At 33.6% G+C, this 13,882-nt stretch overlaps 2 protein-coding genes across 5 annotated transcripts; both read right to left on the minus strand.

Annotated features, from left to right (window-relative positions):
• Window positions 1-6,069: 6,069 nt before the first annotated feature.
• LOC133672976 (uncharacterized) lies at window positions 6,070-8,740 on the minus strand. Its single transcript, XM_062093552.1, has 2 exons — window positions 7,513-8,740; window positions 6,070-6,595 (listed from the first exon to the last, which is right to left on the minus strand). The coding sequence occupies exons 1-2, from the start codon at window positions 8,584-8,586 to the stop codon at window positions 6,203-6,205; spliced, it is 1,467 nt and encodes a 488-aa protein (XP_061949536.1). The 5' UTR covers window positions 8,587-8,740; the 3' UTR covers window positions 6,070-6,202.
• A 977-nt stretch (window positions 8,741-9,717) lies between these two features.
• On the minus strand, window positions 9,718-13,819 carry LOC133673225 (serine/threonine-protein kinase PEPKR2-like). Of its 4 annotated transcripts, none has more exons than XM_062093950.1 (5): window positions 13,639-13,819; window positions 13,084-13,183; window positions 12,015-12,938; window positions 11,445-11,741; window positions 9,718-10,507 (listed from the first exon to the last, which is right to left on the minus strand). In XM_062093950.1, the coding sequence occupies exons 3-5, from the start codon at window positions 12,754-12,756 to the stop codon at window positions 10,143-10,145; spliced, it is 1,404 nt and encodes a 467-aa protein (XP_061949934.1). In that variant the 5' UTR covers window positions 12,757-12,938; window positions 13,084-13,183; window positions 13,639-13,819; the 3' UTR covers window positions 9,718-10,142. The 4 variants fall into 4 exon arrangements, with proteins under 4 accessions (XP_061949934.1, XP_061949936.1, XP_061949935.1 ...); XM_062093952.1 differs by lacking the exon at window positions 13,639-13,819 and adding an exon at window positions 13,314-13,625; XM_062093951.1 differs by having other exon boundaries at window positions 12,015-13,183.
• Between the last annotated feature and the right edge of the window lie 63 nt (window positions 13,820-13,882).

Here is a 13,882-nt window from a genome sequence, read left to right on the forward strand (position 1 = left end):
TTTGAATTTTAAAAGATATTATAAAATAAATTTCTTACAAACCCACTACTTTAAGTATAAATAATATTCTTAAACTCACAGTTGTTGTTGGTACAAGATATGATCTATTTTAGACCTAAATTGTTGATCACTATGTTAATATAATCAATTATTTTATCTAAAATAACAACATTTTAGTTTTAATTTTTTTTTTATTAAAGTAGACCTAGTCAAGTCTCATCTTGATTTGATCGAGTTGTAGATGAACTCATCAAGTTACTTGAGTTTAACCGGATCAATATCCATAATGATTTGAAATTAAACATGACATGGGTTAGGCTTTAAAATACCATGTCGATCCATCACGTCAGACAAGTTTAATAACTATATTTAAAAAATACTTAATTTTAATATATAAAAATTAGAGAAAATCCCAAAGAACGAGAATAGGGTTATTCCCATTGAATAATCTAATAATTGCCAAAAACGAGAAAAAAAATTTTGGTATAAATTTGCACCTTTTTCTTCGGATTTATAAGGTGTGGGGTTTTTGGATCATCCAATTAATCTCAAGAATAACTTTTTGGTCACACATGCATTGTGTTATGAAAAGCTCAAAGTGAGTCCAAGAGTCTTCAGCCAAATTCTTCTGATTGATTAACCTTTTGTGAAAAAAAGTGAATGTGGAAACAAGAACAATAATTTTTAAATTTGGGCATAGAAAAAAGAGTTCTATACATAATTATTTGTGCTCCTTTTCTGTAAGGATTTCAACGACAGGAAGATTGAGAATGAGAGGTATTTACGAGAATGAGAATGTAAGTGGTTGGTTTTAAAAGTTTTTTTTTTGTTTGAAAATATATTAAAATAATATTTTTTTAATTTTTTAAAAATGCCTAAAAAAAATAAATTTAAAATAAAAAAATAAATTTAAAATGTTTTTAAAATACTTTTGAAATAAAAAACAAACGGTCGTAATATGAAACCACCTCTTGCCTGACAGTGATAGAGATAAGGGTGATGGGACCCTCTGGAGCTCTTTAGAGCCTGGGATATTGTTTCCTACCCTCAATCTGCTGGCAGCTAAAATGTTTCTTGATTTTGAAAGAGAAGATATTATTGTCTAGCAAATAAAACCTTTTCTTAATTCTCATATATGGATTTTTCTTTGAGGAATTTCCATGATTTCTCAGTAATATATTAGCATCCATATCCTCTTATTTTCATAGATAAAGAAAGAAATTCAATATCGTAGTTTCCCACATTACTTACTTAAAAATTCGAAGATTTAATAAAATTCTCTTTGCTCCAATAAAAATATTACAAAAAAAGAAAAAAACTCGTTTAAATTTAAAATTTCAAAAGTATCCCTTGTGAAAGTTTAAGACCATAAAATAGCAAAAAGAGAGGAAACTCCAGGCATGCAGACACAACTGATTTCTATATTTCTAGCTCATGCATGTATCATCCAACATATATAGATCGAAATCCAGACCTGTAATCAGTTGCAAGTCAGATTCTGGGGGTACAACGTACGACTATAAAAGTTGACACCAACCCTAGTAATTGGGTGATGACCATGTGGGGATGCTTCCATCTTCGTCGGACAAGAAGCCATGCATTTTGGAGGTGATATCGCAAGCTACGATGTAGCAAACACTTACTGAATATTATGCAGATCATAATCAAGGAGGGAAAATCAACTTTAGGATCATATTAATCTTGTTTAAGTACTAATCGTTTAATAATTTTTAAAATGCATGGTTCACCAGTTAATTACTGCCATGTTCATGTGAAAGAACTCCGGCATGTAAATCATTTTCCATTCAAAAACATGTCAAATCCAAGAGATTAATAATCTCCAATCAAGGCCCACTACTTCAACTAATCATTCAAGAAGCTCTAAACTCAAGCTTTTTTTTACCATCCATTCAACAGTAAACTACCTTGGTTATCAGCCAAACTCAGATGTACCTTCAATGATCTTATCAACTGGTGATTGACTTGTGCAGTGATATGGATGGAAAATGAGCGATTTTGGACGTTTTTATATCATAATTATTTTGTATATATCTTGTGGAAATTCAGGGACAGCGAGGTGTTTGAAGGGTGGTGATGGGAAATGAGCCACGTTAACATCCAATGCCATTTTCCCCACATGCATGTCCCCATTAGCTGTTGGGGTCTGGCAAGACATGATAGCTTCATCTTGGCTCCTTGAAATACGTATATATATACAATAAAAATAGTGAATTTAATTTTTTTTAGAAGTTTCAAGATTCAATTAAATAGACCTAGAGTTATTTAGAATTTATGAGAATATTGTTTGAAAATCAGATATTCTTTCCAGTTTTAAATATTTGCTTTAAAGCTGATTTTTCGCAAACCACGAGTTGTCTAAATGCCTAGCATATAACGGTAATCCATAAAAACCATCATTGAAAAATCTTCTAGACCCTTTTAAAATAAAGAGATTCTTATACCGTAGAGTATTAACTCTCGTTGTTTTAAATGTTTATGTATTGTACTTTTCTTACTCTTTTTTTCTTAGGAAATAACAAGCATATCATTTTATCCATAGTGAAACCCTATAAATAATAAAATATCAATTTACTTCTTAAATAATATCACATATATTATTTTAGGCTAATTTTATAAATTTATTCAATCAAGCCCTTACTTGATTGTTTACAGGTCTAGAATTATAATACCTTATATTAATTATATTTTAGTCCTTAATTTCTATAATTTATACACAATCAAATTACACTTGATTAATCATTCTATTTTAATTTATGATCAATGGTTCTTATTTGTGTGACTCATTAGATTCCCTAATAATTTAGCTCAAATATAAATCATAATCCTAAAAAAAAAGATTAAATAAATTAAACAATTTAATTTATTATCAATTCAATAATTGATTGATTTATATTTGAAGATCAAGTTGTACAATGTCTAGCAACCTATCATGATTCCCAACTATTAAAAAAGTCATAAGTGATTTGACTTAACATTTCAGTGACTAATTTCTCGGTGTAATTATAATAGTTTCACCATGAATGTTTTAATTTAAACATTATAACATGGAGTATGTCTGCTTTATTAAATGATTTTAATTCTCGGCATGATAGTCATTGATTATTTGAATAAGATTTTGAATATCTTTTCAAAACTTATTTCATCTTGACCAATGATTTCACAATTACTACTATTTGAGAACAGATGAAATATTTTATCTAAATTACATAGGGTGATGAATCTTTTCTTGATTACTCAAATACATTCATATAGTTTATGTTATACACAATATCTTCTTGTTTGTTACCATTGATTAAGACAACGTGTGGTAAAGATCAAAATATAACACTTCCTATATAAGATAATTTAGTAATTTCAAGTTTAAGAATAACTTATATAACTATTATGAGAGCTTTTCTATAGATATATGTGATCTCTCTATATAAAATTTTTTTGTTGATAAATTTAGTAATATGACAAGCACCTGTGTATTATAAGTATCGATTTCAACAACTCTAATTAATGTCCAATCTTAATAGAACATTAATAAAAAAATATATAAGAACAATACTTTGATGTAATAAATTTTGCAAAGCATTTTCTTTACTCTAAATTTATTAATCAAACATAAATAAATATTAAAAATAAAATTTTTTTTATTAATAATAAATATATTTTACACAAATAAAACTACACACACACGCGCACACACACACACACCAACTAATTAACTTCAAGATATCACGATCAGTTCAACCAGCTAAGGTTAGACAGTGTGATCGACGTGGTCTCCTCCATTTATTTCCTTTTCTACTACATGATTACTCCAATAATTTCATTTTCTAATCTTTGGTGGACGGAGTTGTTTTTAGTGAGTGATTGAGATTGGAAAAGACGGAACATGATCAGGCAAATTCAATATCGGCGGCCGGATTGTTCCATGGATGGAGGTGTGAATATTTACCATTCACCATATATATTTATATCGAACACCAATAATACAAGTGAAATTTCTATCCAATCCAATCCAGTATAGTATTGTATAATTACTTTCATAGTTATCAAACCTTGTTAAGGCTAACCATGAGTTATCAAGTCTAGCAGCTAAGTTGTTGAGTTAATTCTCCAGTCATTAAGTTAATTTGGATGAATCTCTTAGGATAGAAATTAAAAAACAACAAAATAATGTTACTTTAGGCGGAAAAAAATATATTCTATTTTTTTTAAATTAACATAATCAGGCAGTCTCACCCGAGTTTTATAAAATCAATGATTCTACAGATTAACTAATCAAATCACTTAATTTTAAGTATTTTAATATCTAAAAATATTAAAAATAAAACTTGAGCTAGATGGCTCTATTTATTTTTGTATTTAAAAAATGCTTTTGAAAAAAAATTAAATTTTATTTTTACTTTAAATTAATATTTTTTGGTATTTTTAAATCATTTTGATGCATTGATATTAAAAATTATTTTAAAAAAATAAATATATATATTATTTTGATATATTTTTAAATAAAAATACTTTAAAAATAACTATAACTACCCTTCCAAACATTATCAAATCTATGATCCATCTTCTAGACCAGACCAGGTTTTAATTATGGTAACTTCTACATATGAGTGTGGATGATACACAATTTCAGAGCATGTTTGGCAGTGTGGTTGCGGGTGCTTTTCAAATAACTTTTTGTGCCAAAATGCATGCCAACGATGTTTTTTCATTTTTTAAAAATCATTTTTGACATCAGCACATCAAAACGATCCAAAACGTACAAACCATATTAAATTTTAGCAAAAAAAAAAACAAAAAATTTTCAAATTTTTTGGGAACGCGGCCGCAGCCGCGTTCCCAAACGGTACCTCAATCCAACCGTGCAATTGTTTTTGGACCCACTTCACTTTTGAGTTCCGAAGGAATCAAAAATGGACAGAGCCCATCTAGATATATGTTACATTGTTTTAGCTCGGCCGAATCTATGAAGAACTAGGTCCATTCGAGGGTTCCATTGATGAATGATATGAGAATGTTTCGGACACCAAAGGTACAGACATAACTACATGTATAGACAGACATACAGAGGTATGTATGTGTCTATGAAATTTTGTTGGTAACAACAGGCTGCCTCTCCATTGTTGTGTTTGCATTATTATTGACATTGTAGGGCTTGCCAATTTTAATTCCTGCTCAGACGGGCCACGAGAAGCTTAAGCTTTTTCAAAAGGCTAATAAGTCGACTCATCGTCAATATATGTTTATGCCTATCTAGCTCAATTTGTGGTTGCCTAGTTGAGCAAATAACATGTTAGTTTATATTAGTTAGTTTTTTTGCGGTTAAATTGATGTTTAAGAGATTTTGTTTCCTTGATTCAATTATATCTCGATCGTGTGTGTTTGTTTTAGAGGTAGAAGTTGAGGTTTGGATGTGAAACCCATTAAAAAAGCTATAAAAAATAAAAAAAACTAGCTTTTGTAGTTGAGTTTTGTATATAATTGGATTGTATCCAACCACAACTACCACAAAAGCTAAAAATTAGAATGAAAATTTAATTTATTAGCAAACTAGGCTAATATTTGATTATAATAGTATTTGAAACACGAAGTTAATGGAAATTGAGATGAGATATCTTTTATACCTTTTGTTTTTTTTATTATAAAAAAACTATAATTCATTTTAAAAATTTTTATTTGTTTTTGTTCTTCCAACTAAATATATTTTTACCCTTTCTATATCTATTTTTTTTTTGTTCTAGGAGACCAAGCAATTTAAGATCTTATTTAGAGAAAAACTTAGAGTTTGTTGGATATTACGATCTAATTGTATTTTTAAAAATATTTGATTTTTTTAGATCGTACTAATATTAACAATAAATTTTAAAAAATAAAAAAATATATTATTTTAATATATTTTTAAATAAAAAATATTTTATAGAATAATTTATACTATATTTCCAAGCAAACACTTTAGTCAATGTTGACACACAAGCCCCCTCGAGTATAATCCTATTGAATAAAAAAAATAATTTGTTGATTGGTGTAAAAAAAAAAAATCAATAACAATGTCTCTGAACAGTTGTTTAAATGACCTTAATTTTATCTTCCAAGAGGTCTTAATTTCAAAGCTATCTCATAAGAAAGTACGCATTGGAAAGTAAAAAAATTAAACAAAAAATCTGTCATCATCAAGAGAGCAAGTTAGCTAGCCACAAGCACAAATAGAAGCTGAAGCATTAGTCTTATTTGCTGCCGCCTCCAACTTATTTATTTTAACTTCATTGAGAACTTTTTTAGCCCACTCAGTAAAGTAAGTCTCGTTGAGTCCAATCTTGCCAGTCTTGTAAATTGACATGCACCGGCGATCATCTTCGCCGTAGGGGCATTCATATCCATTAGGGTCTCGCCACGCTCCTTGGTGTCTCATCCCAGACCAGCTTGCCAGCCAGTGAAAAACATATTGGCCTACACCAGCAAGTTTTAACCATCCTTTTGGGAAGAACTCCATGACACTGCTGTTTTTGTCCATTAGGAACAAGTTTGTTAACTGAGCACCATGAGCAGATGCTAGAATATCTGTCAAGCTCATCAACTTCACCTGGGAATATCAAGAACATATTTATCAAGCATTGGCTTCATTAATGTAAGAAGGTGTTGATCATATACAATCATTTTGTGTTTCTTTAACTAGACTACTAGCAAAGATAGACAGTATTTAAAGTGTGTTTGGTGAGCAGATGAAGCTGAGCGTTCAGGCAAAACTGTCCCGCGAGGAAAGGTAAGACAGAAATCTGGCTATGAACAAAATTGTTATTTGCTATGTCTCATGTTTGCATCAAATACTAAAACAAGTAAAGTTCCTATATTGTTCTACCTTAACAATTTGGAGTGTACTCGAAATTAATGTGCTTGATGTAGAATTTATAACATTTCACACAATCAATGGTTATTTATGCTAGCTATGGCATTCTCTTACTTTGAAGTTTGAACTCACCAAAAATTGGGGAGTGGGCTTTAATGCTGTGTACATGCTATCATGTGGCCTGCCTTTTGGGCAAGTCTTGAGCCTCACTCAATAGAGCTTTCTTTAGGGAATATTAATTAATATTGAAGATTTCTTGACCATAAGAAATGAAAATCGTTGACCCTTTATCTTTTCCTTCTCCATGAATTTCGCAAATCAAATGAGCGAAGACAATTTTCAGCAAAATCTAAACTTGGGCTTGCCTGTTGATACGAAAAGGTAGAACAAGTGCCAGCATGACCTCCACCTTCTCTCAAATAAAACAACGCACATGACCAGCAACCTTATGAGCACATATGTGTTTGTGTAAACATTTTCAATATAGTAGTCCTAAGTGCTGTGCTAAAAGGCTCTTCTCTTTAAGGTTGTCAATGCATTCTCTCTAGTGGGATTCACACATATCCCACTAGCTAGTTAATATACTTAAATGTGTTTTAGGTTGTAATTATTAATGAAAAAGGAGTCAATAGACAAAGAATAATCTTACAAACCTGCTCACAAAATGTTAGATTGTTGGAGTATGCCACCATCAACCTGCACCCATCTATCTTAGCGCACTCCTTCTCAAAGATTCCAATCACTGCAGATTCATTCTTGAATGATCTTGGTCCAGTTCTCATGAACAGGGTCATGCCAATCACTGGTAAACCTTGCTTATTAACGTCAGCAATCCTACCTTCTAAGCTTAAATTACAATACACCTTAGCTCTGCACCTCATCAAATCATAAGTCTCAATCTTCCTGTCTCTTGACATGCCTCCTTCATTGTGCCTCATCACCACAGACTTTTCAAAGCAAACTGGCTGACTATCATTAACCCCTTCAAAGTTTTCAATATATGGGGCTCCACCAAATGTTGCCTCTATTAGGATCTTTAGCCATGGACTCATATTGAACCTTAGCTCACCCCAGTGGTACAGAATCCATCTACTTGGAGATTCACACCCATTTCTTCTATGCCAAGAAACAAATGGTACCATTGCTGATAACCCATGCCAAATATTATCGTAGTTATAATGGTTATATGATACAAAGGTTAGTCCTTTTAGAAGAGTGGCATTGATAGGCAATGCTTCAGGCCATGCCAGTGCATATGAATTCCAAGAACCATCATGTGTCTCCTTTCCTTTCAAGCAAAGTAACCTACCTTTTGACGATTCTGAAGGAAACTGCTGATAGTGCACTTCACCTTCTTCACGGGTATCATGCATAGAGCTCATGAACCACGTGTGACCTTCAGGAGCTGTATCTGCATAGCGTAAGTCCTTAAGGGGGAGAAATGTGACCGCCTGCCGCAGTTTTTCAGCCATGGATTCGAGTTCTTGGGTGCAATTGGTTACTCTTTCCCAATGGTGCATGAGAGACCATGAAGTTGAAGATGGTGGACCATGGAGAAACCGGATGTGGTAGAGAGTGAAGAGAGAAACGCAAAGGGCTAGAAGGAAGATAGAGAGTTTAGGGGAGTAGAGAGAAGAGGCTGACATGGTAGTGCGTTGTTTAGGACAGGAAGGAGTTTTGAGAGTGGGATTTGTGGGTCTGCTTAGTTCTGGAGGTGATTTGGCCATGAAAGTAATGAGATTCTTTTTCTCTCTTTCTCCCTCATAAGTGAGAAGTCATTGTAAAGAAATTAGATCACCATATCATGCATAGTTCTCTTGCTTAAAAACTATACAGTTGAGTAGAAAACAAACCCCCCAAATTAAAAGTGGTGTCAAATGGAAGCAAGATAATCAAAAGAAGAAAACATGAGTAAAGGTAAACAAAAAAAAAAAATACAAGAAAGATGCAATCATGTGACTACAACTTGCATAGACTTACAAAACTGAAATAACTTGCACATGCAGTTTCTGCACATATCCTGAAACTGGATCTGACCGAGCTCAAAACTTGTATTGCGGTTTGTCAAGTTAAGATTATTACGAAGAAATTAATAACATTGTTTTGAATAAATAAAAAAACTGAAATGATGTTGATTTGAACAAAAATTAAGAAAAAAAACAATTCTTTGAGTTAACTCAGCAATTCTCACATGAACTTGACTAAATCAATCAAATTACGAGTTTGAATTTCCATGCTAATCAATCAAGTTTAACTAAGCCAACATTCACTCCAACTTGAAAGAAAACCTGGCCCGGACCTAACTCTGGATTAACAGATTATCAACATCGAGTTTAATAACTATATGCTAAACTATCCCAAGTTCATGAGAATTGACAACGCTGAAGTCATTGGACTATTTACATGATAAATTTATACCTTTTTGTGTAATTAATGTTTATCTTCATGCTTAGGATCATACGGTCATGGTATACTTCAAAAGTCGAGCTTCATCGAAAAGCTACAATCATGCAATATTTTATTGTTTTCTTGACTTCTGAACGCAAGTTTTGACAGTCGAAACAATTGACACGAGTGGAAGAGTATGATGTACAACATGAGAAGATCCAAATTTACTAGTTGAAACTGTATCCTCAAGTTACTTGTAATGATTTCCATGTTTAATGTTCTTTTAAATTAATATAATACAGCTTTGGGATCCCCCATCCAACACTCTACGGAGTCTACTCAAAATCAGCTGTTTCTTTCTTTCTTTTTGTCAACACTCAAAATCAGCAATTATTAGATCCCAAAAATTCCACCCGTTTCGAGTCTATGGTTTGATGAATAGCGATATATGAAAATAGACAGAACGAAAATACAATCAGACACTCAACACATTTAGTTCTACAACTCAAAATCGTCCATATGTTTCATGTTAGGCTTCATTTGTTGAAAAAAGCTAACATTGAACTGAAGCTTCAGGCAAAGCATGCCAAGCAGTAACACATGCTATTTACACAGGAAGCTTAGAAGCCACATTGTACTAGTATTACAGATCAGGCCAAATGAAAGAAATGAAACCAGGAGCTCACCAATAAAATACCAGATGGTTCTCACAAATTAAAGAAACAAGAATATTTTAGTTGCCACTTACTTTCACCTAAAAGGTTGTTTTATTAATGGTCTTTATTCTTCCTTCTCCAAGCAGCACAAATCTATTGCCACAGAGTTTTCTTCCGTTGCAGTTATAACTAACAGTGGCGATGCCTGGCAGCCGAGTCAGCATTTTTACACAACAGGATCAAAATGCTGTACAGAGATTGTTAATCTTAATGTTAGAGGAACGCTCTTGTCGGATAGGGCTTGTGGGCCAACACAACCTGCTTCTCTTTGGTTCAGATATCCTCACACGTGATATTGCCACGGTGAGAGCATCAACCAATCCACAGTCCTGCTCTTCCAACCTTGACCTAGAACCATCAGATGATAAAATTAGGCTAGAGTCATCACTGAGAAAACCACTGGCTGTTATCCTGTATCTCTCTGACTCCAACCTAGTTGTGACAGTTAGTTGTTGAGAAGTCAGTGTTGCATGGTCTTGAAACTTTGGTTTTTGGGTAAGTTCCTTCCGTGTTGGTTCTGTATAGAACAAGATCCATGGATGTCCTGCAAAATCATGCATTTGATCATACACACTCATACAGTAATAAAACTACTCTGGGAGATAGAGAACTTGGATTTTAATGTCTCAAAAGAAAGAAAATCTGGATCATTAAATAGTTAACTGTAGGCAAATTAATGGCATGAGAATTGCTGAGTTTGGAAATAGATGAATAAACAACTACTCCATGAAATATAGCACAGGTCCCCAATCTAATTAGTAGAAAGGAAGTTGTTCTTTAAGTATGTCCATTACACTAATGTAAATACTGAGTCAAACATCATAATATTGTGCAAGTAGGATTCTGACATTATCATATTGCATGACTATCAAAAAAACCAACTCCCATAAAAATATTATCAGATTATACTACCATCTGGGCTCAACTCAGAATTGCAGGCAGCTGGTGCAACTGGACAAGATAATGGAGACAATTCAATGTATTCCACAGAGAACCTCAATATTAGTCATGTACTGAAAAGAAAACGAGAGACAACTTTCTTGTCTAAATAGCAGCAATAAGGGTTCCCAACCCTTAAAAAGGCTTGATGGTTCTCCTCTTCAGATAAACCCCACCAATAACAATACAATGCACACAAACTATTTGTAATTCCTGCTTTTGGTTCCACCTCAACTGGTAAATCATCTTAAAGACGTCTCTTAATTTTGATGACCTGATTCCTAGTTTTGTTCCCTTAAACAATCAAATTAGATTGGCCTATAAAGGATTCAGAGTTCAAACAAAGAAAATATTTTTTTGGTGGCATTTACTAGAAAGCAAATGGAGCTTATGGTAAATTGTGAGATGCAGCCAGGCTGTCTTCGTGGAAATTTGATGCGAGAAAGTGAACATTCTTTGAATCTTTTATAGCCTCAATGTTAGTGAGACGGACCTAGAACCATTTTTTATATAAAGTTTGTTAGAGTGGTGAAGAAGCTTACCTAGTATTTCATCAGCAGTTAGTCTTGCTGAAACATCCCTTGTCAGCATATGAGCAACTAACTCCCGTGCAGGTTGAGATACTGATTCCCATAATTCACTTTTGAAGTCAAGGTTGACCTTCTTAATAGCCTCAAAGACAGCATCCAATGAATCACCTTGAAATGGAAGCACGCCAACCAACAAAGTATGAAGGAGGACACCAGCACTCCAGATATCAACCTTTTCTGAATAATCACCAGCTAAAACTTCTGGCGCAACATAGGCAGGACTTCCAACCGCACCTCTGAGGCTCTGACCTGCAGGAACAAAACACAAGTTTAGTTATTATAGCAAACAACACACGATTGAGCTGCAGAGAAACAACAGCGGAAATGACACCAGTATTGCAGAACTGAAGGATGCAGAAGATTTTGGAAAACTTTGTATGCATACAGTAAATAGTTAAAACAGAAGGAATTTGAGAAAGAAAAGAAAATCTGAAAGGAATAAAATATACACACTTATATTTGTGGGAATGTGCTTGGATTTAGCAAAATACATATAAAAACATATTAACAAATCACAATTACCATTTGACATCCTCACAGCTAGGCCAAAGTCCGCAAGCTTCATCAGCCCAGAGGCAGTAAGGAGGATATTCTCCGGTTTTATGTCCCGATGAACAACTCCCATGTCATGGCAATATTTGATAACTGAAACCACTTCCTTGAGTATATTAGCAGCCCTATGCTCTGGATACTGCCTTTGCTTAGCCATCTGGTCGAGCAATCGTCCCCCAGTGCAGAGCTCCATGACAAGATAAAAAGATTCTAAGTCCTCATACACTGCCTTCAATGTCACCACACCAGGATGACCTGAGAGGTGCTGCATAATCTCCACTTCCCGATGCACAAGCTCCTCTCCCTTGCGCAGCATTTTGCAAGCAAACTCTTCTCCGGTCACTTTACTTCGACACAAAACCACCGACCCAAACTTCCCTTGCCCAATAGACGCACCCAAGTCATACTCTTTCTCAATTTTTTTCTTCCTGCCCAACTGAGTTGCCACATCAATACACCCAATTTTCCTCTTAAGACCCCTACAAGGTGGATCTGCAGAGACACTCCTACAAGGTGGAGCAGTGAAAACACCCTTAACTACACTTGTACTAGAACCAACAGCTTCTTTATCCTCATCTTCCTTATACTTCTTCCTTTGCCTCGAATAATCTCCCAATGACAAGCGCGGCAAAATCACTGTTAATGGAGCAAGGGACTCACCAAATGAAGGCAAAATTTCTAAGCCCTTCCTCTTCCTTCTTAAGGATTCCATCAAACTTTAAAATCAAGCAATTCCAAAACACCACAACCATGCAACCCGGAAAATTATTACATCCTTACACTAATAACATTGCTCCAAAAATTTACAAAAGGAACAAAGATAACCTAAAACTCTCTTCAAGTGAAATCAAAGCAATAAGCACTCTATCACAAGACTGGATCTTTGCATACATTCTGCAACTCCAACAAATGGGTATCAATCAAAACACTCCTTTTACTATACTCGATACTAATAATAAAAATCTGAATATTAATTCAGAATCACTTCAAAAATTACACAAATATTTTTTTTTAAAGAACTAAAGAAGCAAGATGGAACCTTTGAACACCAGAAGCCTCTTGTTCTTCTTCTTCCGATCCATATTCATCGATGATTCAAAGACTTCAGACATTGATTGACTTGGATTAATAAAAAAAATCTGCAGTCGTTAAAAATACCCCAACATGAGAATAAAAAGACTAAGCAAAAACAAAAAGGCCTTACTTGCTTAAGCAGTTTCAAATAAAGGAATATACTGATAGATCCCATAATCAAATATGAAATTTTACCTATTTAGTACCTAACAGAACTAAACTCTCCACTTAACAAAACCAACGACAACAAAAAAATTAAACAAAACCCAACTTGTTTGCTTGAAACTGGGGAAAAAAAGAACTAACAGTGAAAAAAGCAAATACCCAACTCAAATAAAGCTAAAGCATAAGTGGGTTTGGTCTAGTTAATGCCATTAACTCACTATCTAATCCCAAAAAGAAAAGAAAAAAGAAGAAGGAAAAGACCCCACTTTCCTTTTGTTTTCTTATATTTTCCCAGGAAGCAAACAGAAACTGGACAAAGAGAATGCTAAGGAAGGATGTGAACGTAACACCATACCTTCATGGAGAAGAAATGAAAGATAGGTTGAAACTTTATGGTTGTTTAAGGAGGATTAAAGAAGGGTTTCATGGAAAGGGAAAGTTTCCTTCAACTAGCAGAAGTTTAGTTTTTGATATTTGATTTTTAGAGAGAAAAAGAAAAAGGACACTTGTCTACACGTGAACGACAACAACCGTTGGAATCTCGCGCGTTTCTATTAACTACTAGTAGCATACAAGTATAGCCAGTTTTTGTTTTGGTC

Source organism: Populus nigra, chromosome 14 (genome assembly GCF_951802175.1).
Source record: "Populus nigra chromosome 14, ddPopNigr1.1, whole genome shotgun sequence".
In the NCBI taxonomy this organism is placed as follows: domain Eukaryota; kingdom Viridiplantae; phylum Streptophyta; class Magnoliopsida; order Malpighiales; family Salicaceae; genus Populus; species Populus nigra.

Excerpts from the sequence above, each read along its gene's own strand:
- LOC133672976 (XM_062093552.1), bottom strand. The coding sequence starts at position 8,586 with ATGGCCAAATCACCTCCAGAACTAAGCAGACCCACAAATCCCACTCTC. Across the intron at positions 6,596-7,512 it reads ATCTAACATTTTGTGAGCAG|GTGAAGTTGATGAGCTTGAC; the intron begins GTTTGTAAGATT and ends TGATATTCCCAG.
- LOC133673225 (XM_062093950.1), bottom strand. The coding sequence starts at position 12,756 with ATGGAATCCTTAAGAAGGAAGAGGAAGGGCTTAGAAATTTTGCCTTCA. Across the intron at positions 11,742-12,014 it reads AGCTGTGAGGATGTCAAATG|GTCAGAGCCTCAGAGGTGCG; the intron begins GTAATTGTGATT and ends TTGTTCCTGCAG. Across the intron at positions 10,508-11,444 it reads AACTGCTGATGAAATACTAG|GACATCCATGGATCTTGTTC; the intron begins GTAAGCTTCTTC and ends ATGATTTTGCAG.